Here is a 27,899-nt window from a genome sequence, read left to right as displayed (position 1 = left end):
TTAATGCTCCACAGATGTCTCCAGATAGTTCAGCTGCTTCACCAGCTTGACATGAGTTCTCTAATGGCCGAGCAACCTGCAAGTATAACTTCTATTCCAGGCCACTGGGGAAAACACGCCTTTTCATATAGTACAATTATTTTCAAGGAAATTCACATGCCTTGTTTGAATCTGTCTTACACAGTCCCTCTGGATCAAGGATGACCTGCTTCCACTCCAATTATTTCAGTTCTGAGGTGACTAATGAGGGCAATGTGGGAACCACAGATTCTTCCACAGATGGGACAGGAGGTGGCAGACAGGGGTGGCAGGTAGGAAGTTTGAAAGGTGGTGCGCTCCTGTCATTTACAGAGGGCTTCTTTGTGCTCCCAATGCATTGCCCTATGGTTCTCAATACCACTCTGAATACTTCTTCTCCACTTGAAGCAGTCATGGGCCAGAGGTTCCTCACAAACAGTGGAGATGTTGCAGACATTCAAGGAAGTTTTGAGCACATTCATGCATCCTTTTCTCTATCTGCCTGATAAATATGTAGCTCAATGCTCAATGACACATGATATATACTAGTATTTTAAAAATTAAGTTCATTTATTCAACACATTCAGGAGCATTTTCCACATCCTTGATAACAGTGGATAATTAAATCTTTCATATTGATTAACGATAAAATGTGCAGCATTCCCACACATGAATGGAACATTAATGGTTTCCAATGTTGCTGTTTGGCCATCCTGTGCCCGTATTTGCATCAAATGCAGAAAACCTGATAAACATTAAATGGAACTAGGGACTGAATGGATGTTTACACACTAGATTTTGGATGATTGCACCTCTTGTCAATTATCCATGGATAGTATTATCTGATGACAATTTTAGAAACAGTACATAATGTAGGGGGTGTATTCAGAATACAGTAAAACACAAGAGGACAGTTACAGTACATAATGCAGTAACATTCTGGTATACTGTCATGCATGGGAGACAGCCACTAATCCAGGGGATGCACAGTGCATATAGGGGAATGTAACTGCCAAGTTAGTACAGTTCCAATGAGTAGCCCAGGTCAGGAAGCTGTATTGATGGCTTTGTGATGAGTATAGCAAGTATACAAAAACATAGGTCACTGTTTTGAGCTTAAATAATTCTTTTTGCAAGTGCCAGGAGACATCATCATGGAGCTATTATTGCTCTGGCTTTGCTTCTTATTGGCTTTGGAATTACTCATAAAACAGCCCATCAGCCTGTGCAGGAACTCTTTTAGAAGGAGCTGTCCAATCAGATTCATTGTTTTGCCCTTTCTGCATGGCTCTACATTTTCCTCTCCTCTTGAGGTATGCACCTCTTTCCTCTGCACTTTCAGACAGTGCATTCCCTGCCAAAGCAGCTGGTTGCATTCACCACCACAATACTTCATAGGATCCTGTTTTCACCCAGATGAATATTCCATAACTGAAGCTGCAACTCATGGTTCTTCGTTTGATATTTGTGATATTTCCAAAAGATTGGATAATAGTTTTTCTTTTGTTAAAGTACAAAGATATCCATTTAGATTTATGTTTTAGATACTATTCAGCTGACAGGGTAACATTTTTATTCTTAATATTAATAATAAAATGACAATGTATTTGGCTTTTTATTAACATAACCAAATTCACATTATTGCAAACTGCAGGGAGGAAACAAAGCCTTTCCCAATCCCAGAGCTGCCAGCTTGTATCACTCGTAAGTGGGTCACACAACATCAATAACATAAAGACACATTAGTCTCATCTCTTTGCACAGCTATTCCTTTACAAGTATTATTCCACTGACAAGAAATAAAGATAGGAACAAGATAAAACTGAAGGAGGTCTCCTGGCTTCTGAGACATTTATTTGCTCCAGCCCAGCTGATGTATGAGCTGGGAACCTTAACACAAATTATTTTTTAGACTGCAAAAAGGCAACCTGCTGGAAGAACTCTGTGGGTCAAGCCAGCATCTGTGGAGGCAAAGGGATGGTCGATGCTTCCGATCGTGACCCTGCATCAGAACATTTGTTTTCCTGCTCCGGCTCCCAACACCTGCAGTCTCCTCTGCCTCGTTATTTTTCAGACCGTTTTCACCAAATCAGTTGGAAAGAGACCTCTCCCCAAACTATGGTGATTTTTGTTTCAGTGGATATACTTGCTCTTATAGGGAATGAAAACTTTTTTTTAATGTACTTTAGTCACTCAGAGCAGTTAATAGCACTGAGGAAATTTGAAAACAATGTGACTTTGGCAACAGTGTCCGTTTGTGATGCAGTCATTCAAGTTTACAATTACAATTTTTCATTGATCTGTGTTACTAGTAAGGCAACAATATATATTTAGCACAAGAGATTTCAGCCACGGCTTTCACTGGAGGCTTTTAGACAATACAAGTAGCTTACACATCTTTTTTACACACTACAATCAAAGATTTTATTCAGCCCTTGTAAAATAGCAATCTAACAAAAGAAAATTTTCCATAACCTTGCAAGTTTGTCCTCAGTTTGTATCCACCATTACCACAACAGCCCCTGAGGTCCTCCTTTCAAAAATGAAAACATATTCAACCAACCACTATATAATTATAAACACAGCACAAAATTATTGTTGAAATTGTTAGCTAAACTGCTTACTGTTCATTTTAAGGTTAGTGGTGCATTGCTTAGAAACCACCCCCCCCCCCTTTGGTAGTATTAACCATGCGAATGGAACCGAATTTCAGAAGCGGTGACAAATGTTCAACTGGTACTGCATGACGTATTTGGCATTACTGGCTGGGGATACGTTTCTGTCCAGATACTATCTTCAGTGTTAGAACAGCAAGCCACATCCTTTGTAGTGCATCAGGGGACGTCATTTCTTATCAGCAGTCTAAAAAGGTTATTTGTTAAATCAGCATCTTAACCCAATTCAAATCAGCGTAAAGTAAGACGTTGACGTGAAAAAATGGTTGGTGACATGTTACATAATCCTAACAAGGTGAAACCTTTCCCTCACTCCTTCCACCATCCAATAGCCAAACTACTGCTACTGTCGGGAATAGTGGGATGTTTCATGCAATGGATGATGCTCCACTGTTACCAGTGCTTGTCCCAAATGGACCATTCATGGATTGCAGTCTAGAACTGGAAGGACAATGGGAGAGAGAGCTCAGTTCCTCGCTTCCTCATGTATTTTGGTTTTCAAGGTAACTCCAACCAGAAAGTATTTTTATTTTCAAGGTAACCCCAACCAGAAAGTATATATAAAATTATGGGAGACATAGATAGGATAGATAGTCATAGTCTCTTTCTCAGGATGAAAATGTTAAATACCAGAGGGCATAGCTTTAAGGAGAGAGAGGGAAAATTTTAAGGAGAGAGAGAGACAGAGAGGGAGAAGAGTGGTAGGTGCCTGGAACATGCTGCCAGGGGGTGTTGGTGAAAGCAGACACAATAGCAACATTTAAGAGGCATTTAGACAGACACGTGAACAGGCAGAGAATGGAGGAATATACACCATGTGCAGGCAGTTGTGCAGTTTAATTTGACATCTTGGTCGGCAGAGACATGGTGGGCCAAAGGGCCTGTTCCTGTGGTGTACTATTCTATGTTCTATCTTATACTCCAGGTGAAAGTGGAACTTGGTTTCCATGGCAATTATTTGCAAATTTTGGCCTAGTGGTCCATTCAACGGGAGGCAACTAATGGAAGTCCCTTCTATAAATGTAGCTTATCTGAATTCTTCTTAACTACAAATATTGTTAAGATGTCTATCTATGGATGTTTACAGAGGGCTCCATTGTGTCTTTGCCAGTTCTTTGCTTGCAGTGGTTTTGTTCTTTATTCATTCTCAGGATGTGGCTGATTCTGCCACAGACAAATCTTCGCCCAGAGAGGGTGGTGTTTGAATTGCTTGTCTCACTCATATAAGATTGAAGTCACATATGGACTAGACATGTGACATTAATGTATTTTTTCTAACAAGCTGGAAGTTTTCTTAATCATTAACTGTATTGAATTTCATCATTTGCCTCAGAGGGATTGAGTGGTACTTGAATTCACAATCTCTGGGCTTTTCAGCTCAGCAGCATAGCCACCCCAACATATTGTCAACAAGAGCAATTGTGTTGTCAACAACTTTTGGAAAAACATTTCTAAAAAAGTCAATGCATAACTTGCTGTAACACAACAAAATGCGACTGGGCAGTTCCGTAGTTCAGTCTTCAAAGATATGTTTCAATTATTTGTTTTCCTGGTTAAATGACAGAAAGGGAAAATATGTTTGTTTACAGTCTGAAAACAGACTAAAACAATTTATCATAGTCTAAAACATATCAAATCTAATTCAGAAAATGGCCTCAGCTGACTTTAAATAAAATGGGCCTCTATTCAATGTTCCTTAATATCTTAAGTTAATTAAAATCCATGAATCTCAGACTTCACCTTGTACCTGTTGCTGTTTGGGAGAGAATTGCAAACCTCTATCACCATCTGCATGTAGAAACATTTCCTAACTTCACTCCTGAAAGCCGTTAATCTAATTTTGGTGCCCTCATCCTAGACTACATAACTAGCAAAAACAGTTTTGCCTAGAAGTCTGTCTCTTTTCAGCAGCAGTAAACTGACATCATAATCGTGGCAGCGGGTTGGACTCTGGTTTTGAAAATTCATTTCCAAGAAATACACTGCTATGTTTTCTGCTTGTGACCAAAAATGAATTTCCCAGCAAACTTCCCAATTAGTTCTCCTGAGTATTGAAAAACTTCCATCAAATTATCCTCAATCTTCTAAATTCCAGGGGCTAGTTTGTATAAAAGTTTGTTATAGTTTAATCCCTGGAGTGCAGATATCATTCTGGTAAATCTATAGCATGCTTCACCCAAGTCCAATGTGTCCTCCTTAAACTGAAATGACCAGAGTTATTCACAGGTCTCGAGATGTGATCTAACCAGGACTTTGTATATCTAGAGAATGACTTCTAACCTTTGATACAAAGGCAAGGAAGCAATTAGTGTTAGTTATTTTCTATATCTGCCTATGACATTCTAATGATCTATCTACTTGGGGCCCTAAATCTTCTTGTATGTTCACTGCCTCCCCACTGATGTCTGGAAGTGCCTGCATTGAAGTCCATCTGCCACTACATTGTTATTCATATAGAATATTAATTTTACTATGTAATTTAATACTTCCATCTTCACTTGCTACAGGGTCTGCCTAACTGTGCATCATTGGTAAAGATTAGGTTTTCTTTCTGATTTGTTAATAAATCATGAATAGTACTTTCTCCATACCTGAAGGACACAACCAGATGCATCCAGAAGAGCTCAGCACCTGCCAATATCCCTGCAGTAACTCAGCCAAATTCCAAATCAGTTAATTAATTTGCCTGGTTTATCCTTTTCGATGATAGTCCATTGAAAATCTTTCCACAATAAGAAATTAATTTGAGCAATATGTGTTTGGTAGCTGGCCAGTTGCTCTTTAAGATGTTAACATACATGAACTTTCAGAAGTAGACAAAATCATTGGCCCAGATTTTGGCGTGGTTAACGGTGATTACTTTCACTAAAGTGTAAAAAATCCAGCAACAGTAGGAAAGAAAAGATACATTTGTGAGTTTCATCTGAGTATCCATGAGGTGCCGTGGACTATCAGAACCAACAGAAATATACTCCGCAACACTTTCTAACCTCATGCCCCAGCTTAACCCTGACTCTACCATGACAATTAAGTTAGAGGATCAACCCTGGTTACTGGGTAATACAGAAGCAGCACTGGATGCACTTAAAACTGAGGTGCCAACCTGATGAAGTACAACGTGTAGATCCTTAACAGCAATTGAACCAAGTGGTTTCCACAACCAACAGGTCAGGCCAAGGCTCTGCAGTCCTTCTACATTAGCTCTGAGGGATGGTGAATAATTAAGAGGCTAATGGGAAGCACACTTAAAACTTTGGTCCAAGATCAGACCAAAGAGCTGAATTCCAAAAGTAAGGTGAGAGTGGCTTGCTTGGCGTCAAAGATCCCTGGTAAAAATGAAGCCAGTGCACGATAAAGGTGAAAATACTCCAATGGTTGGAGTCATATCTGGCACAATGGAAAATGATTGGGGATATCGGAGGTCAATCATTCGAGTCCCCAGGATATCACTGCAGGAGTTTCTCAGGCAGTGTCCTCGACCCAACCATCTTCAGCTGTTCTTCAAAGACCTTCCTTCCATCATAAGGTCAGATGTGGGATATTCACTGGTGATTGCATTTGCAAAGCCCCAATCCATGCCTGATCTGTAAATTTCTGGTAATTTATTGTTTTGAATTAAACTGACATATTTATTAAATATTTAATATATTTTCACGATATTTTAACCAAATTGATTCCAGAAATGGGAAGTTAAGAGACTAAACAGAGTTCAGAAGAACTGGTGGTGATGTGATAGAAATGTACAAAATTCTTGCAGGGCTTGACAGGATAGATGTAGGGGTGATGGATCTGTCCGCTGGAATATCTAGAACCAGAAGTTATGGTCTCAAAATAAGGACTTCAGCCACTCAGGACTGAAATGGAAAGAAATGCCTTTACCCAGAGGGTAGTGGATCTGTTGAATTCTCCATCCAACAGGGTCGTTGGTGATCAGGTCAGAGATTGCAAAGCATTTGTATATTACAGGAATAAAGAGACATGGGGATCAGAGCAGGAAAGTAGTGCTGAAGAATCAGATCATCCGGGATCTGACTGAATGGTTGAGGAGGTATGAAGGACTGAATAGCTTCCTCCTGCTTTTGATTCTTATGTGATTAAATTTTCAGATTTTCAGCTGTGCGTCTGGGGTAGAGTCAGTAAACAATTGTAAATGGGGTGCATATCAAGCAGGCTGCTACATCCTGTATGGTGTCAAGCTTCTTGAATGTTGTTGAAGCTGCACTCATCCAGGCAAGTGGAGAATATTCTATCACACTCCTGACTTGAGCTTTGCAGATGGTGGATCAGGCTTTGGGGAATTAGGAGGTGAGTTGCAGGTTTCCTAGCTGCTGACCTGCTGCTGTAGCCACATTGTGTATATCGCTACTCCAGATCAATTTCTGGTCAATATTAACCTCCAGGATATCGATAGTGGGGGTATTCAGTGATGGTAATGCCATTGAATGTCAGAGGGTGATAGGTGGATTTTCTCTTGTTGGATATTATCATTGCCTGGCACTTGTGTGGCACAAACATTACTTGCCACCTATCAACCCAGGCCTGGATATTGTCCGGGTCTTGTTGCATTTGGATGTGGACTTCTTCATTATTTGACGAATCACAAATGGTGCTGAACATTGTGAAATCATCAGCGAACATCCCTACTTCTGACCTTATGTTTAAAGGAGTATCACTGATGAAGCAGCTGAAGATGCTTGGGCCTAGGACATTACCCTAAGGAACTCCTGCAGCGATGTCCTGTGGCTGAGATGATCGACCTCTAACCACCATAACCATCTTCCTTTGTGGAAAGTACGATGTACGATTCCGATCAATGGAGGTATTCCCACCTGTCCCCCCCCCCTCCCTTAAACCAGGACTCAATGCAATATTTTATCAAATACTGCCTTGATGTCAATTATAATGTCAGTTATTCTCACTTCACTTCTGGAGTTCAGTCAGCTCTTTTGTCCATGTTTGGAACAAGGCAGTAATGAGATCAGGAGCTAAGTGACTTTGTTGGAGCCCAAACTGAGCTCTACGAGCAGGTATATTTCTTGTTGAATGGGTACTGCTCTAGTCACGGTGTATAAAACAGTGCACATTTCAGTTCCTGGGAAACTTGGTCTACTTTTGAAAAATGATTTTCAGGCAATTTATATTATTAATAAGTATTAGGGTTAGTGCAAATTAGAACTGAGCTCTTTATCAATTGGTTAATAAGAACTGACAAGAAAAAGTTAATGATTATCCAGAACGATCTTCTGTTGAGCAAGTAAATTAATAAGACAGGACTTCTTTGAGAAAAAGAATGCCCTCATATCAAATAAAAAGGGCTGTGGCTACACCTATACTTCCAGCAAGCAGCAGGTGTGAATAATTGAAAGCACACATTCCACGCACTAGTTTTTGTAAAAAAAATCAATTCAAATTGGTTCATATGTTCTCCAGTATAAATTGCTCTCGTAATTAGCACCTGCTCAGACAAAAGCATAAGTCCAAAATAAATGCAGATCCTGGTACAACTGATCTCCTGCTGCATTGGTGGAACTCACCTCTGAGCCCAGAGGTAGAGCAGTGACTCAGTGAAGAGATGCTCCTTGTCCACTTTGCCCCTGACCCTCAGCTTTACCCCAGAACTGTCTGACTGCCCAGTAGCAATCACTTTCCTTTCAATTGGATGGGGGGTTGCTGACGCTGGGAAAAATTTAAGTCCTTGATTATTTTACCTTATGTTTTAAATTATTAGTGTTTTAAGGTGTTATTGATTAAAATTATTTATTATTTTCTTTTTTATTATTTAAATCTATTTGAATAGTCTTAAGTGTCCCTGCCTATTGGTGACATTTAACAAACAGTTTGCAAGCTGTCAGAGACTATGATGGTATTCCCAGCATACATGGCTTGAGATCTATTCTCCACTCAGAGCTTACTGCCAGGGATAACATTAGAAATAAGGGCAGCTGTAGACCATTTGGCCACTCGTGCCTACTCAGTCATTCAGTAAGGCCACAGTTGATGTCCTCCATCGTGCTCGCTTTCCTGCACTATCCCATGACTGCAGAAAAAAAAACTGCCAGAAGCAGCCAGCCTCCCACAGCCAGAATAAAAATATCTAGACAGGCACAACAGGTGATGAATCCAGCCAGTGGCTGGGTCCGGGATGATGCGGCCCTTTATAGAGAGGTTATAATGGGCTGCAATTAGGGAAGGGAAACTGTAAAAGAAAATGTCACTGTTGACATATCATGGAAAGAAATAATATAATTTACTTTTCTCGGGCTCCATGAAAAGTTTTCTCAGATGTACGCAGTGAAAACACAATAGTGAAGCGTAAGCTTCTAATAATTTAAGAAAAGGCAGCAGACGTGGCCATTTCTGCCTCTCATACCTGCCACCATTCAATAAGATCATTGCCCAATCTTTTACCTCAGCACCACTTTTCTGCATCAACCACATGTCCCTTAATATTCAAAAAATCTTTTGATCTTTGGCCTGAATATAGTGACTGAATCTTCACAGCCTCTTGGGTAGAGAATTCCAAAGAGTTACAATTCACTGTGTGAAAAAAAAATTTCTTCTCATCTCCATCTTGAAAAGCACCCTCTTACACTGAGACTGTGATGTTTTGTATCAAGCCCCAGGACTGAATTTTAATTTAATTTGCAAAACTTCATTTTAGATTGGTATAATTTACAGATAATTACTTGCACCACTATAAAAATAGGACACTTGTTGACTCCTAATGATGATATCATAACCATCTATTTTGCAATTAACAGGAAGAGTTAACATTACTGCTGGCGTTGACCCAGGATCATTAATGATTTCTTCTTAATGACACATGGAGATGAAGTACAATTCAAATCCTGACACCAAAATTCCTTCTGGAGCACCCACTCTTTGTTATAATTGGCCAAATTCTATAACTTTAAAGCAGTAAATATACAGAGCTTTTCACTCCTGACACAGCCTGTTGTGCTTCTGCAATCCCAACACAGCAACTTGCGAAGGAAAGCATGTGATCTTTGCATTTTATTTCTCATGAACTTTGCCCTTGATAATTAACTATGGCATGACAAGTGTTATCCTGAACAAGACTCTTGGAAACCAGGTTTATCCTTCTGCAGTTCCATCTCTTTTCTGTTTACCAATGTGGCCCTGAAAATAAGAAACAAAAAGCTTATATGTCTTGACATTTCATCCACAGTGCAGCTGGATAAGATCCCAGCAATTTGAACTGTAAGGCATACTGTGTAGGAATAACTGTTCATTAAACAGAAAGAAATCAAAAACTATACAAGATAGATGCATGACTTGGATATTTTAAAAAATGAAACAAATGCTACCACTACAGTGAGACTACGATTATTTGGACATAGCCTTTTAAAGTTTCAATATCCAATTGTGGCATGTAAGTACAGATAAGCTATTTGCTATTTTGGGGAGAAATTTAGTTGTAGATTGACAGCTGTTTATAAATCCTTAGTTGTATCTGGGTGAGAATAAGTTAGCCTTTAGGTAAAAAGAAGCCAGCAAGCAATGGTTGGTTTTCTTTCTCCATTGCTCTTTATCAATAAAGTAATTTCCTCATTTGGTAAATTTTAAACCAGTTCAGCTGGGATTTCTTACTGCATTGCAAATGTGATATTAGAACCAGTTGCAGACGTGACAGATGCTTCATTTGTAACACATTCAAGGTGACGAATACATTAAATGCAAGTTTGTATCATCATAAATAAATGAATATGTACTACACTATTTTGTGTAACTTTGACAGTCCTTTCTTTTGCAAATCCACAGTATTAGAAACCACATATCATTTGAATACAACTCAAGTTCTTGGACATCTTTTTATATCTTTCAGAAAATAAGCTATTTATATCTAAATGCAAACACAATTAACAATACTATATGTAAAATTTGAAATAAGTTAATTTGATGCATATTTCTAATGTTGAAATAAATGCTTTATGTCTTCCCAGATAAAGAAACGTCTTCTAATATGACTGCATATATTATCACAGGTGTAGTTCTAGCAGTAATCGCCATCGGAATCCTATTTTTATTGCTATGCTATGTTCACGTAAGTAATAAGAATTTACTAATTTACATGTATACTTGAGGATAAAGGCTACACAAATCAGAAATTTAATAAATATTTCCTAATTGCTACACAAACCTTTCACTTTTTGCCCTCACTGAATTGCAACCATTCATCCGTGCTTTCTTTTGCTTCCAATTATTTTCATACTGTTTTTTCGTAAGCTCATTTAAAAATTCAGATGGGGTTTGACCAAAACTCTATACAACCAGAGCAGAACTTCTCTTTCACGTTCTCATTCCCTTGAAATAGAGGCCTTTGACTTCATTTTCCAGCCCTGTCCTCTTCCAAATCTACATTTTTTATAATTTTTAGATAACATCTACACTAGTTATCAAACATCTAAATTCATCTGCAACTTTGATACATGGCTCTTTCTTCATCCAAATGAACATTAAGGAACTGAGGCCCCAGAACAGATCCAAGGAAGCATCATTTGACATACTGTGCAAATGAGAGAATAAAACCTTTATCCTTACTCAGTTCCAGTTTACCAACCAGTTTTCATGCTGCAAGATTACCTCCAATTATGTATGCTATGGTTTACTAATAACTTATTTTACAGAACCTCATTAATTGCCTGCTGGAAGTCCAGTGACATTATCTTTTCCATAGTAATAGTCTTAAAATAACCTCCAATTAGTCTGATTTGCTTTACCCTTCAACAATCCAGACTGACTCTTTGATCAGATCTTATTTGTCTCATTGCTCAGTTGCTCTGCCCTAATAGTACCAATAGTCTTATCCCCACAGTTGGTTCTGGAGGCTTCTCTCTTCAACCTTTCTGAAATAACTGGGAGGCATCTGCAAGGTTCCAACCACACAGCACAGTTTAGGATTCATAGAACACTACAGCACAGTACAGGCCCTTCGGCCCACAATGTTGTGCCAACATTTTAACCTGCTCTAAGATCTATCTAACCCTTCCCTCCCACATAGCTCTCTATTTCTCTATTCTTCATGTGTCTATCTAAGAGTGTCTTAAATGTTCCTAATGTATCCGCCCCCACAACCTCTGCCAGCAGTGTGTTCCACGCACCCACCACTCTCTGTGTAAAAAACTTACCCCTGACATCTTTCTTATATCTTCCTCCAATCACCTTAAAATTATGTCCCCTTGTGTTAGCCATTGTCACCCTGGAAAAAATCTCTGACCTCTATCAAGTCACCTCTCATCCTCCTTCTCTCCAAAGAGAAAAGCCCTAACTCACTCAACCTATCCTCATCAGATATGCCCTCCAATCCAGGCAGCATCCTGGTAAATCTCCTCCTCACCCTCTCTAAAGCTTCCACATCCTTCTTATAATGAGGCAGACCCAGAGCTGAACACTCAAGAATTCTTTCAAGATAATGACAGAAAACTATCCATTCAGTTTATTCAGGACAATTAGCCCTCAAAAACACAAAATGACAAAACTTCTAGTTTGTTGATCAACCAAAACCCACTGTTTTTTTGGTACAAGTTCAATAGCAGCTTGAACCATTAATTTTTATCATTTATATATAAATATAAGTGTGTGTGAGCAGCTGGAAGTGAACATGGATAGGGTGTGAGAGAAACTGTAGATGAGGTGGGTGAATGACTGTGGATGGGGTGTACGGGGGTTGGGAGTGAGCGTGAAGGGTGTGTGTGAGGGACTGAGAGTGAGCGTGGATGGGGTGCGAAGGAGGATGAAGTTACCACAGGCAGGGTGTGAGGGGGCTGCAGGTGACCACAGACTACATGTGAGGGGCGTTGGGTGATCTTGAGTGCTCTCTGGAAGGTAGGGGGAAGAGTTCAGATGACCTCAGATGTTGTGTGAGGGGCTCGTAGGGAGTGACTGTGAGCAGTAATCTGGGAGTGATCCCGAATAAGACAGGGAATGGTCTGGAGTGACTACAGGTGTTGCAGGAAGGACTCTGGACTACGTGGGGAGAGTGAGGTGAAGGTGGCAGGAGTTCAGTATCTGTGATCTTGAGGTGAAGACTGTGGCAGAGAGCTTCAGATTTGCAGGGTATTCAATGTTGGAAGATCTTCCAACTTTCTTTAACCTGCTGGATTTAGCAAGGGTGGGAAACTTTGCCATCATGAGTTAGAAAGAGAAATACTATGATTGAACCACAGAGAGTCCTTGAAAGATTTCAGTGACTGGCTTGTCTCCCCAGAGCTCAAACATTTAACCAACTCTCATCTCATTTCTGTTAATGCCAATATTGGATGTGTTTGAGGTGAATTGGGAACTTGTTTCAGCTTTTTATTGGTTTAATGTTTTTATTGGTTTAACCTTTCATATGATCCACACTCAACTGTTTATTTGAAGTTAATTTTTCACCATGATGCTGACTGACACAACCTAAATGGTCTGAATAGTCTTTGCCAATATTTATCTTCTATAAGTTTCTTTCCACTGATTTCAATCTTTCCAGCATAGTTTTCTATTTTGTTCTCAATCATGTATTTATTTAGCTCTTCCCAAAATGTATCTTTGTCATTAGCCTCACTTATTCCTTGTGGCTGTGAGTTGCACATTCTACCAATTTTTTTGAGGAAAGAACCATTGTTGGATTTATCAGTGGCCAATTTGTATTTCTGAACTTGAGTTCAAGGCTCCCTTATAAATGTAAATGTTTTCTCCATGGTCACCCTATCAAACCCTTTCATTTTCAAAGAGATCTGATATCAGGCAATCCACGTTTCTGGAGAAAAGAAACCCATCTTATAAATATATCCTCTCAAATCTGTGAATCTTTTTTTGCAGCAGAGGAAGTCTAGAATCCACTTACCAAACCAGATCAATGTAATACTGCAAAATACATCCAGCGCCAATAACGTGGACACAGCAAGACAACCAAACAAGCCAACAGCAGCCAATCTTGATGGGGAGGACACGAGCAGTGACTACTTTACTGTTGCATTAAGATCATCACTTTAAGATTTCAGTAGATAGATTTGCATACATGCTTTTGTGTTAAAACTGTCAGCTGATATAATTTCTAATTGTTTTCAAAATGTTTTCTGTTCTGCAATATTATTTGTGATAATTTAACTGCAGCACTTTTGCAGATAGAAATAAGTCTGTTGTGAAAATGTTCCACCGCCCATGGAGGTATTACGAGGTAATTTCCAGAATTACCCAGTGAAGTAAGTGTTCAACTGGCAGGGATTATTTGCAATAACTTAACCTGTATTGACTAAGAAAAAGTAAACAAAAATATTAAAGAATAAACTTGATTATTATTGTGTTATTTTAGAAAATGGACAAGTTATTTGTCATAACTATCATGGGGTGTTTTACTGATTTATTCTAAAAAAAAATGCTGTTCAGTTCCATGATCTTTAGTCTTTCCTCCTTGCTTGAAGACACCAGGGCAAATTTCATATCCTCTTTATGCCCCAAGATGTAGTATTAATTTATTTCCTGGAACACATCTGGCTTTTTAATGCACTCTCTCCATTTTTAATCTCAACTAGAAACTGTGCATCTTTGAAAACAATTTTCATTGAACTATATTATAAGATCAATGCCACAGATTGCTGAAGATGTGTGAATTTCTTAAGCTTTGTCATTAAGCTGTTTTGTTTGCCTTGTATGTTTGAGTAAGCCTGCTAAAAACTGAGGTGTCAGAATATACACGCATTTTGCAGACTTTCCACTCTAAAGACTTATTTGCATTAATTTTTGTGCATTTAAACATTGTGACACGGCTCTTTAATGCAGTTTTACGAAGTTCTCAACAGATAATGAATTTTGTTAGTGTTGATAGAAAAAAGTGTTGCCTGGCTCCCTTACATAAGAACACAATGTTTCAAAAATAGGGCACAGGATACTGATTTAGTGCATGGACGGAAAATTTTATGCTGAGAAACAAGATGACCCTTCTAAGAGGGAACTGTTGTCTATCCCGGCTATGGCCAGAGTAGGACAATTTTATGGACCCATAGCCTGTATAAATATTGTTCAAGTGTATATAAAGAATGTGGCTCCCTGGTAGATAATGATTTGGGTGCTGAGCCAATGACATGGTCCTTTGTAGATGCCTGAGACTTGTTGATATCACGTCCACACGTTCATATCAACTCTGAAGAACTGCTGAGTCTACACAGAAGGGCACTGGAAAACAGTTTTAGATGTACCAACACTACGAATAGTTAGGTTTCAAAATGAGCAATGAACAATGTGCAAGGCAGTGGACTGCAGTTGACATGATTGCAAGTTTATTGTTGTTGGACATTGGAGTGGTTTTCTGTGGAGGCGTCAGCATTAGTAAAAGTTGGTTCTGAAAGCAAACAGCAATTGTCGGATTTCAGACCAACACAGTTGAAAAGTTTGCTGATAATATATTTTGGACAGCTCATTGCTGATGATATCCTTTAAGCAAGCTGGGAGCTAGAAAAACACATGAGGGAACAAGAAAATCTTGCATTAAAATGAGTACATGATGTTAACAACCAACTTGCACATACCCAGAACCATGCGCAAAGTTGTCTGAAGCCACATTAATGTAATTTTCATCCTCAATGTTTTTTTATGTTGTACAGATGAATCTCTGAGCCCCCTCTAGATAAATTTAAATTTTTGCTGAATATTCAGTTCACATTTTAATTGGCATGATTTCCAGTGACTAATTTGACAAATTTCAGATTTTTATGTGCTTGGATGATAAAAATAGAAATCAATTGCTGTGGTGCAGTAGTTGCTTCTAAATAACTAAACAAGATAAATATTGCAGTCAGTATTTATTCCATGCAAAATAAACCGAATGAATACCATACAATTTCATAGTGAACAGGCTGGGTGTAATTTATTTATTATTGAAGAAGAAAAACACCGTGATGCTGGAGGAACTCAGCAGGCCAGGCAGCATCTGTGGAGAAAAGCAGATGGTCAACGTTTCGGGTCAGGACCCTTCTTCAGGACCGAAGATAGAAACAGGGGAAGCCCAATATGTAGGAGGGAAAAGCAGAGCAGTGATAGGTGGACAAAAGAGGGGAGGCAGGGTGGGCACAAGGTGGTGATAGGTAGATACAGGTAAGGGATAGTGATAGACAGGTGTGGGGGAGGAGGGGAGAGCAGATCCACCGGGGGATGGGTGAAAGGTAAGGAGAGAAAAAAAGGGGGTAGAAAAAAAAGAGGCTAGGAAAGGGATGAAAAGAAGATGCATGGCTGGGGGTTAGAGGTGGTGGGGAAGGGGTGTGGGGATTACTTAAAGTGGAAGAATTCAATGTTCATCCCATTAGGTTGCAAGGTTCCAAGATGGAAAATAAGGTGCTGTTCCTCCAGTTTGCGCTTGGAATTCTCCTGGCAGTGGAGGAGGCCGAGGACTGACATATCAGTGATAGTGTGGGAGGGGGAGTTGAAGTGACCGGCAATGGGGAGATGCAGATTGCGGTTACGGATGGAGCGCAGGTGTTCTGTAAAACGGTCACCCAGTCTGCATTTGGTCTCACCAATGTAGAGGAGGCCACACTTAGAGCACTAAATGCAGTAAGATATCTTTATTGGTCACATGTACATCGAAACACACAGTGAAATGCATCTTTTGCGTAGTGTTCTGGGGGCAGCCCTCAAGTGTCGCCATGCTTCTGGCGCCAACATAGCATGCCCATATCTTCCTAACCCGTATGTCTTTGGAATGTGGGTGGGAGGAAACCGGAGCACCCAGAAGAAACCCATGCAGACACAGGGAGAACATACAAACTCCTTACAGACAGTGGCCGGAATTAAACCCGGGTCACTGGCGCTGTAAAGCGTTATGCTACACTACTGCACCTTAAGGGAGGTGCAAGTGAATCTCTGTCTCGCCTGAAAGGACTGGTTGGGTCCCTGGATGGAGGTGATGTAGGGGCAGGTGTTGCACCTATGGCAGGGGCAGTGGAAAGTTCCCAGGGTGGGAGCAGGATGGGTGGGGGGGGGGGGGGGGGGGGTGAGGAGTGAACGAGGGAGTCGTGGAGAGAGTGGTCCCTGCAAAAGGCAGAAAGGGTTGGGGAGGGGAAGATATGCTTGACAGTGGGGTCCCGTTGGAGATGGCAGAAGTGGCGGAAAGTGATGTGTTGGATACATAGGCTGGTGGGATGAAATGTGAGGACAAGGGGACCCCATCCCTATTGGTTCTGTGGGGGTGGGGGTGGGGGTGGGGGTGAGAGTAGGGATGCAGGAAATGGCAGAGATATGGGTGCGAGCTCTCTCAACCACAGTCGGTGGGGTGGGGTAGCCACGGTTAGAAAATAAGTTCGACATCTCAGATGTCCTGGAGTGGAAAGCCTCATTATGGGAGCAGATGCGCTGGAGGCGGAGAAATTGAGAAAAAGGGATAGCGTCCTTTATTTATCATTATCTACATGGATTAACAGTTTTAAACTGTTGTGATCCTCACATTTTATTCCTGAGAAACAATCATAATTGAATACAATACACAACCTTCCAGATATAACAAATCATCATTAAAATAAAATGGAAAAAAATGCCACAATGGCATACAAAAAAAATATTTGAGGACTGAAAGACAGTTAACATTGACAAACTTAAATAATACTAAATCTGCAACTTAAGTAAGGAGATATGATGATAACATAATCAGTTTCACTGAAATTTTATAAAATACGACAGCTTGTTCTGTTCCACTTTCCTAAACCAGCATTGAAATTAGCTACCACCAACTAACCCTCTGGGGTTCCTTAGATAATCTGCCCATTGGAAGTGGAGTCACTTCTTCAGTACAAGTGGCTCTCCTCTGCTCTTAGCACCAGTGATTGTGTTGTTTACCTATTCAATTTTCTATTTGATTTAACTTCCATCTGAATTTGCTGTACGAGTCTCCTGGAGGAAGCCAGATCACACTTCAATTTATTGATGCTTCAGTTCTCTTTATTGGAGTCTGAATATTTTCTTTAAAAATTCTTTATCTGTTAGCCCACTTCAACCATAAAATCACAGTCAACACTTTTGGTCATCTGCTAAATGGACACTCTATTAAGTGGCTTTGGTGATGTGAAGGTGAATTTGGATGATCAAAAGTAATTAACCTGTTTTTCTTTCCTTTTATATTTCTGCTTTTTAAAAAGATTGAAGGCATTAATGAACAAATGTAAACTCTGGAAGAGGGTTTTCTTGCTCAGTGACTTCTGCATGGAACTGAGATAGAAGTGGTCTTCAGACTTTCAGCCACTCAGGTCAAATATGATGTAACATCAATTAGTAATGGTTGAAATATCAGAATTTACCAGGTATGTATTAAGTATAACTGTAAAAGCAGGGCGGCAATTTTGCAGTCGTACTTACTACATCCCTGGTAAATTCTGATATTTTAACCATTATTAATTGATAGACCTTCCCCCCTCTAACCTTAAAAGCATGTCCTCTGGTGTTTAACATTTCTACCCTGGGGAACAGATTCTGACTGTCTACGCTATCTATGCTTCTCAATTCTAAAAACCTCTACCAGGTCACCCCTCAGCCTCCGACACTCTGGGGAGAACAACCCACGTTTGTCCAACCTGCCCATATAGCTCATACCCTCTAATTCCAGGCAGCATCCTGGTAAACCTCTTCTGCCCCCTTTCCACAGTCTTCACATCCTCCCTATAACTGAGTGACTAGAACCGCACACAATACTCCAAGTGCGGTCTGACTAAAGTTTTATGTAGCTGCAGCATGACTTCCTTACTCTTATACTCAATGCCCCTGCCTATGAAGGCAAACATGCCATACACCTTCTTTACCCCCTTATCCACTTGTGTAGCCACTTTCAGTGAATTATGGACCTGGACCCCAAGATCCCTCTGTACTTCAAGGCTATTAAGGGGCCTACAATTAACTGTATATTTTTTCCTTCCACTTGACCTCCCAAAGTGTAACACCTCACACTTGCCCAGATTAGACTCCATCTGCCACTTCTCTGCCCATATCTGTAATTGATCTGCATCCTGCTGTATTCTTTGATAGTCCTTTACACTGCCCACAACTCCACCAATCTTGGTGTCATCCACAAACTTACTAATCCACCCATCTACATTGTCATCCAAATCATTGATATGTATCACAAACAACAGAGGTCCCAGCACTGACCCTTGCAGAACACCACTGGTCACAGACCTCCAGCCAGAATAACAGCCTTCCACCCCTACTCTATGTCTTCTATGGGCAAGCCAGTTTCGAATCCAAACTTTCAATTCACCCGTGCATCTTTATCTTCTGAATCAACCTACCATGAGGGACCTTGTCAAATACCTTCCTAAAGTCCATGTAGATAATGACCACTACCTTACCCTCATCAAGCTCCTTTGTCACCTTCTCAAAAAAAAACTCCATCAAGTTTGTAAGACAGGACCTGTCCCACACAAAGCCATGCTGACTGTCGCTAAGCAGGCCATGCCTTTCCAAATGTGCATAAATCCTATCCCTCAGTATCCTCTCCAATAGCTTCCCTACCACTGACATGAGGCTCACTGGCCTATAATTACCTGGATGTTGTGAAACAGGTTCGGAATCTCAGAAGGCGAGGACTCTGAACACTGTCTTAGAGATAAATGATTTCTTTACAAAAGACAAACACGGGGAAAGGATAACGGGAATAACACACACACGCACGGTTTATAGCGAGCGTGGGAAAATCGCAACGGGGGTATAATACACACACACACAAACAGACTGGGTACATACAATCAAGGAAAAGCAATACAATACCTGCCACCCATTGACTCAGTGCAGGCACGGCTCTATGCTACTAGGGACACAAACTAAGATGCTCCCAACCCTTTTAACAGTGCACACCTCACCAATGATTTCTCCAGTGCCGTTTCACAGTGCTCGGCCTGGAGCGAAGCAGGGTCATCCCTCGGAGACAAAAGAGAGAGAGCCGAGCACATGTGGCACTCTTTATAGTGCTGGAGGTGTTGGGGGTGGGGGGGTGGGGTGGTCCAGCCCAGGTAATTTAAAAAGACCAATGGCCCGGCGCCAGCAAGGACTAATTGATCACAAAGGCCAATGGTCGGGTGTACACTGATGGGTGGGGTGGGGTCAAACCTTGATTGGCAGTGGTGTGTCTTCTGACCAGGTAGGGGCAGTGCTGTCATCCAACCAGGTAGGGGCAGTGCTGTCACATGACAGCAACGACCCTCCACAATACACTGGATTATCCTTATTTCCCTTCTTGAACAAAGGCACTACATTTGCTACTCTTCAGTCCTCTGGGATCTCCCCTGTTGCTCGTGAGGACACAAAGATCCTTGTCAAAGCCGCAGTAATCTCCTCACTTGTTTCTTTCAATATTCTGGGATATATACCATCAGTCCCTGGGGACTTATTTACCTTAATACTTTTCAGAAGACCCAGCACTACCTCCTCCTTCATCTCAAAATGTCCCAGCACATTAACATGCCCCACTCTGTTTTCACTATCTTCCAATTCCTTCTCCTCGGTAAATACCAATGCAAAGTACTCATTTAGTACTCAGCCACTTGCTCTATCTCCAAGAACAAATCCCTTTGTTTATCCTTGAGTGGACCTACCCTCTCCTTAGTTATCCTCTTTTTCTTAATATAAGTATAAAATGCCTTGGGATTCTCCTTGATCCTACCGCCAAGGACATTTCATGGCCCCTTTTGGCTTCCCTAATCACTGGATGGAGCACTTTCCTGCTATCTTTATATTCCATAAGGGCCCAGTCTGATTTTAGCTTCCTAAATCTGACGTATGCTTCCTTTTCCCTCCTGACTAAATTTAGGAACTCTTGGGATGTCCAAGGTTTCTTTACCTTACCATTCTTGTATTTACTCTTTACCAGAACATGCTGATCCTGAACTCTGATCAGCTGGTCTTTAAACAACTCCCATGTGTCAGACGTGGACTTGTCCAATAGCTGCTGCTCCCAATCAATGCTGCTTAGCTCCTGTCGTAATTTGCCCTCCCCCAATTTAGTACCCCACAAGATCCAATTTTGTCCTTACTCATAACTATCTTAAAATATAATGAGTTGTGGTCACTGTTCCCAAAATGTTCACCCACTATCAGGTCTGTCACCTGTCCTGGTTCATTTCCCAAAACTAGGGTCCAGTATGTTCTCTCCTCTAGCTGGAGTCTCCACAAATTGTTTCAAGAACCCCTCTTGGATGTACTGAAGAAATCCCACCCCATCTAACCTTCTTGTATTATATAAGTTCCAATCAATACTGGGGAAGTTCAAGTCACCCAATATGACAACATTGTTGTTTCTGCACCTTTCCATAATCTGTCTACATACTTGTTCCTCCATCTCTCAGTGGCTATTGGGAGGCCTGTAGTATAATCCCATCACCTATCCTATTTCTGAGCTCCACCCAAATTGCCTCTGTGGATGAGCCCTCCAGTATGTCCCCACTGAATACTGCAGTGACATTCTCCCTTCTCAGTAGTGCAACCCTTCCACCTCATTTACTCCCTATCACGTCTAAAACAACAAAACCCAGGAATTTTGAGCTGCAAGTCCTGTCCCTCATGTATCCAGGTCTCTGTGATGGCAACAACATAGTAACTCCATGTACTGATCCACACTCTAAGTTCAACCTCCTTCCCCATAATACTCCTAGCATTGAAATAAACACATTTCAGTCCAGCAGTCCCATCAATATTTGTTACTGTTATATATTGTATCAATATTAATATTTATATTAATATAATATACAATATTGATATACAAATATATTAATATTTGTTATTGATGACTAGGTTTGTTCCAGAAAGGTCTTACACCAAGGGAACAGATCTGCTCGTGAAATGAATGATGTTTTCTCATATTGTAATCTCCTTCCGACCCAAAGAGTAACGAGAGTGTTACTAATGAGCAATGTGGATTTTTAGGCCTGTTTGATGCTTTGTAGAATTTACATCTGACTAATGAAGCAAAGTGCAGAGCTGTAGTGATTTGCAAAGCAATAGTAATGGCTATTTCAGCCAAAAGTGGTTTAGGAGTACTGAAGTTTTAGTAAACAATATAACTCACTTTGTGCAATATTGAGGGATTGGGTTGAGAACTGATGAAGGTGTGAGGAAAAGGTGATCTACATTGCAGAAAATCAGTCACAGAGAGCAGGAAAGGCAATAAAATCTAAGCCACTGCACAGGAAGTCTGAATAATCCCATGTGAACAACTACCAGGGGGTTGCCAAATACTTCTTTCAAAAGGGTGAAGTGAGAGAGCAGAATCTTTTGGCCTGTAACAGCTGGGGTTTCATCTTTTGACCTATTTCAAACTCAAAACAAACCAAAACTCTTGCTTCCTGCTGGCAAGCAACCTGAAAGTGCAGCACACGCATTGTGAAGTTCTGCTTCTCCAATTTATACTGGGAAGTTAGTCCATCTATTCATCTCAGGTTCAGCTGTTGATCTTCATTACATTAACTGGCAGGGTTGCTTTAACAAAACTTTGTTTCTATTAACGCAGGCAAACTGGAGAAACCAAGTAAGTGAGAAAGCACAGAAGATTTCTGTTGAGTGCATACCTGAAGAAGCAGCTAGAACACTTGAATAGATTACATTAAATAAATAGTCTGCATTCCAAATGTGACAGTATGGTTATTAGATAACTCACCCACAACTAGTCAATGTAAGCATTGTATAGTGCATTTATTGCATATGTCCCTCACGCCATGACATATTGCATTTCAGACTGTCAGAATGATAGTTATATCTGAGACAGCTTTCCCCTCTCAGTTTGAAGGGGAAAAATAAATTTGATCAGCGTCAGTAATCCTGCTAGTCATAAGTTATGCATTCACCATACTTATTATGTTGAATACACAGCTTTGCTTTTTTGAATAGAAGTTACTTTTAATCAAGTAACTTGCCCAGATTAATAATTCAGAAAAATGAGTATTTATTTGGAAAGAAGTATAGAACTATATTTCTGATCATGCTCATCTGCGCATATTTGACAAAGTCTGCATAGAATTTATTAAATATTGAAGATTCACACAAATGAGATTCAGTTCAGCTAAAATGTATTTTCTTTGATTCTGTACTTTAAATAACCAAGTATGAATTCTTAATTGTTTTAGCTCATGAAAAATGTAGGAGTCAGAGTGAATTACCATGTTTTATGAAGTACCCTTCCATTGGCTGCAGTTTTCCTCAAATGCATATTCTGGAAATGTCAGGCATGACTGCTTACAGTTAGCCAAGTTATCCAAAGTAACTAGAATTTTAATGAAAAACTGTACTTTGGAGCATAACACATCGATAGAAATTTGTTCCATGGCATCTATTAATAATGCTTTACTTTATATAAAGTGAAGATTTTTTCAGCTTGCTCGTTTTATAAAATTATACATGTATAAAAGATAGGGAACAACACTTCATATTTACATGCACCTTTCTTTAAACAGTATAAGTGAATGAAAAAAAAATGCCTAGAAATTTGATTGTACAGTTAGTGGACTTTGTGAATTGCAGAGTAAAATTAATTGCTGAGCCCAATCAGGATCTATAATGCATGTTGAAACTTTGGATCAAGCGCATTATGCATGTGATGTAACTACGCGTGAGAACACTGGAAGCAGTGGTGTGCAAGGCATGCTTAATGACATTACTGCTGCTACACTGGACCACAATGAAACAAAGTGGGTCACAAACAAAAAAAAGTCCTCACAGAAGGAAACATACCTTCTTGTACATGACTTTAGAAAATGTACTTCAACTGCATACCTGCTAGATAGTGCAGTACCTAGAACATCGATGGGTTCAGCTTCAATTCAACTATGGACCAGATTTTGCAGCTCTCTTGGTATCCACCCGGTGTCCCATGGCCACACACTCCAATGCAGTCAGCGGAAGGGTTGTCCATTCTGGCAATTACAAGTCAGCTATTCTTGCTGATGCTTCCAATTACTTTATGACCTCCAGCTGTAATGTTGCAGAGCACAGGTTGGTTCACATTATGTGGTTTGACAGTCACGTGTAAGACACCGGTGAATCACACTGCTTGTGTACAAAACCTTGGGCAACATATGGTCACCATTGTAATTTAGGAACATGGCAGCCAATCTGCACACAGCAAGCTCCCACAAACATTACACCCACCGTGTTTAACCTGCTTCAATCAAGTTGATTTAAAGATAAATGTTGGCTGGAAAAACTGATATATATATCCTCTCTGCTCATAAAATAAAAACCATGAGATTTTTTAGACTCACCTGGGACAGCAGATGTATTGGTTGACAATGCAACACCTTCTCTGTACTTCACCGGAGCGTCAGCCTGGATTTCCTGCACAAGTCCTTCAATTAGGGATTTAACATGAAAGGTTTTGAATCAAGAAGTGTTGCTACCATAACAGAGTCACGTCTGTCACACACCACCTCAGAAATCATGACACTTGCAAGGAAAAAGTCAGTAAGGATTCATGGCCTTTTAATGGGCAGCCAAGTGCCCAACTGCATGGGCTTCAGCACCACAGGTTTGATTCATTCATGTTGCAGAATAATTACAGGTATTGTCTACAATTAATAGCATCTTTTTACTCTCAAAATACCCTGGGATATATCAAGTGAGTTCACGTTGGCAGTTACAAAGGCTTGTTTCTGTGGTACTCCAGTTATTGCACTGAAGATAGATCCTTCTTATTTAACCTTTCTCAGGATTCCTTGGGTAGGAACAGTTAACTGGTCCTTTCTAACCAAACCTTGCCTTTGCCTCCCAGTATCAGCATAACCTGTCAAACTCTAACCCCAACCCCCAAGCTCATTTTACAGGGAGGGTGCAGAGGAGATTTACCAGGATGCTGCCTGGATTGGAGAGCATATCTTATGAGGATAGGTTGAGCGAGCTAGGGCTTTTCTCTTTGGAGAGAAGGAGGATCAGAGGTGACTTGATAGAGGTGTACAAGATGATAAGAGGCATAGATCGAGTGGACAGTCAGAGACTTTTTCCCAGGGCGAAAATAGCTCACATGAGGGGGCACAATTTTAAGGTGATTGGAGGAAGATATAGGGGGGATGTCAGAGGTAAGTTTTTTTACACAGGGAGTGGTGGGTGTGTGGAACACACTGCCAGTAGAGGTGGTGGAGGCAGATACATTAGGGACATTTAAAAGACTCTTAAGATAGCCACATGAATGATAGAAAAATGGAGGGCCATGTGGGAGGGGTTAGATAGATCTTAGAGCAGGATAAAACGTTGGCACAACATTGTGGGCCAAAGGGACTGTACTGTGTTGTAACGTTCTATGTTCTTGGGTCCCTGTGGCCTCAGTCTTCTGCTGTCAGCTCTGATACTGTTCCTGCCACTTCCGAGCAGGTTCCCATGTTATGTGTTGAAAGGAATCAGGGGTTAAAATGACCTTATTCTTAAGTTCAGTTCTCTGTGAGGATTTCCCTTCCCTAACATATCCCATGTTAAAATGGATCCCGAATCATATAAAACATGTAGCAGTCAGTATCTGTAGAGAGAAAAAGCAGGTTATAGGTTCTGACTGAAACATCCTTTATAATAGCACATTTGGTAGATCTAATCAGGTTTAAGTAGAAGGGAAAATTGCTATACTCCTTATATCCATAACATGAAGGGCAATTTAAAAATGTAAGAAGAACTAATCAGTAGAGAAGACTCAAGGTGAGGAAATCCCTGGGACATCGATGCAGCAATGTAAAGGCAGCTGAGTCACAACCTTCAAAGCTCAAATGGTGTTTGGCTTGGTGAGAAAATCTTAATGAATTAATTTTGACAGGTCAAGGCAAAGAGTCCTGCCAACCAAGGGTGGGGATATGCTGACAGCACAGAGCCACATATTGGACCAGACTGATCACTTTTGTGGGTGATGATTCCATATGGGACTGTCACTCATGTTCAGCACAGCTTCAACTTGTGCATCTGTGCCTTGTAATGTTGAAGTTGGAAACGTGATGGGAGATCAGATACATTTTGCATCTGACCTCACAAGCAACAGTGCCATCCAGCCCTTTTTAAAAAGCTAGGTTTGGGTCAACTTTAGTTTTCTTTATTTTACTAAATATTTGTGTTTTTAGTTATTTTACAGTAAGTTAATATGAACCAAATTCATTATTGATCATTTTTTAATTATTAAAATAATTTATTTTCCTCATAATTTAAATTCTTTAAATCCTTTTAAGCTGCTTGTAGGTAATGCATTTTGGAAGTCAAATTCTGGTAGGGTATATAGAGTAAATGGCAGGGGCCCAAGGAATGTTGATGTAGAGAGAGACTTTGTGGTGCAGGTCCAGAGCTCCCTGAAAGTGGCAACACAGGTAGATAATGTTGTAAAAAGGCATTTGGTATGCTTATCTTCATGAGTCGGGCTGAGTACAAGAGTCAGGATGTAATGTTGCAGCTGTACAAAATGTTGGTTAGACTGCACTTTGAGTATTGTGCATAGTTCTGGTTGCCACACCACAGGAAGGATGTGGTAGCAATAGAGAGAGTGCAGAAGAGATTCACCAGGATGTTCCCTGGATTGGAGGGCTGCAGTTATAAGGAAAGATTGGATAGGCTGGGTTTATTCTCACTGGACCATAGGAGGCTGAGAGGTTTACAAAATTATGAGGGACAGAGACAGCACAGATAGTCAGAGTCTTCTTCCCAAGGCAGGGGAGTCCAGAACTAGAGGGCACAGGTTTAAGGTGAGAAGGGAGAAACTTAAAGGAGATCTGAAGGATACATTTTTCCATAGAGGGTGGTAGGTACATGGAAGGACCTGCCAGAGGAAGCAGTGAAGGTAGATACAATTACAACTCTTAAAAAGCATTTGGACAAGTATTTGGATAGGAAAAGTGCAGAGGGATACAGGCCAAATGCAGGCAAATGGATTAGCGTACACAGGCATCGTGGTCGGCATGGTCAAGGTGGGCCAGAAGGGCCCATTTGTGTGCTGTATGTTTCTATGGTTGAGTTCAACTCCTGTCCTTTGTTGAATTGTGCCATTGGATTACTTATGTCTACCTAAAAAGCCATTCAACTATGCATCTCAGACAGTGCAGTACTTCCTCAGTAAGTCAATGATGTTTCAAACAGATTATCTTGAAATCTCCGAGTGAAACTCTGAACTTGCCACCTCTTGCCTCAGAGGTAAGATTTATATAACTGAGTCATACAAAGAGAATCTATGAGATACCCTCATAGTAGGAATCAAACCCATGACAATCAGTCTGTATAAGATTCCTTTGTACTTTGAGGAAAGGGCTAATCAGATAGACTTGAAGGAAGTGCTAAAGAAACACTACCATTGTTACTAGTATCTTTTTGCCATGAAATCAAGTTCATTTTTGTTTTGAGATACTGACTGAATTTCTAAACCAAAAACCTGGCAAGTCCCACTGGTGCAGAATTTGCTGGGTTTTGCCAGCAGCTCTGCTTGGTACTATCAGCATTTACCTTGTAACTGCCAGCAAGTTTTGGGGGTTGTGCATAAGTCCTGACTTTGCTGGCCGAGCTTGGCCAGTGATTTTCCGGTTGCTTTCTGTTTTTGGAATAAAAATGGAACTCCAACCGTGATGGGAAAGCTGCTCTCAGATCTCCAAAGCCCCATGCATTTAAATGGAGATGGTACAGCTGTGAAGAAGAAAGTTAAGAATGAACTAAGTCTTAATTATTTGTGTTTGAGTAATGTCTTCAATTACTTCAAACTACTTAGGTGATTTTATTTTTTATTCACTTGCTCTCTTCACATTTAAGTTTTTTTTTAGATTTTCTAAATGTCAGGGACATTCGGAAGCATTGAGAAACCTTTACAGTTTTGGTAGATGGCAAAGCTGGAAGTGTGGCTTTGCCATCTGTCATGGATTTCCAGAGGAGCTTAGGCAGCAGAGCTGGTTCTGGCCTGCCTACATGTCTCAGTTATGCAGCTTGAGCCCCTGCCATACACAAAGCCTTGCCATTCACCTCCTGGATAATCTCAACCAGATATGGATAACTCAGCAACGAGTGGGGGTGGCAGGCATAACGCTGCAAAAACCGGGCCAGTATAATCACCGACTCATTGAGGGGAATTAGTTAGTCCAGAATTTGTAGTCATAATCTTGGCACAACCATTGCTGTTGTTATTATTGTGTAAAACTGGGAACAACTTCCAGTATCCACATATGCCAAGCTAAATGTGGAAATGCAGAAGCTTCTCTCAAAGTTATTCTGCTGCCCTGTAGGATGAACTTCAATTTCATA

At 40.5% G+C, this 27,899-nt stretch overlaps 1 protein-coding gene and 1 long non-coding RNA gene across 2 annotated transcripts in view; one reads left to right on the top strand and one right to left on the bottom strand.

Moving 5' to 3' along the window:
- Window positions 1-13,920, top strand: part of LOC127569819 (T-cell immunoreceptor with Ig and ITIM domains-like) — a 35,752-nt gene extending 21,832 nt beyond the window's left edge. Inside the window, exons 3-4 of the mRNA XM_052014759.1 lie at window positions 10,658-10,758; window positions 13,515-13,920. Of these exons, the coding sequence (XP_051870719.1) occupies window positions 10,658-10,758; window positions 13,515-13,688 (275 nt within the window). The 3' untranslated portion in view covers window positions 13,689-13,920. The remainder of the gene's footprint in view (window positions 1-10,657; window positions 10,759-13,514) is intronic.
- A 9,518-nt stretch (window positions 13,921-23,438) lies between these two features.
- LOC127569922 (uncharacterized) lies at window positions 23,439-27,232 on the bottom strand. Its single transcript, XR_007956262.1, has 3 exons — window positions 27,114-27,232; window positions 23,921-24,004; window positions 23,439-23,630 (listed from the first exon to the last, which is right to left on the bottom strand). It is a non-coding gene; the product is annotated as an uncharacterized LOC127569922 (long non-coding RNA).
- Window positions 27,233-27,899: the final 667 nt, after the last annotated feature.

Source organism: Pristis pectinata, chromosome 4, assembly GCF_009764475.1.
Source record: "Pristis pectinata isolate sPriPec2 chromosome 4, sPriPec2.1.pri, whole genome shotgun sequence".
NCBI lineage: Eukaryota > Metazoa > Chordata > Chondrichthyes > Rhinopristiformes > Pristidae > Pristis > Pristis pectinata.
This window is presented reverse-complemented; position numbering and strand designations above follow the sequence as displayed.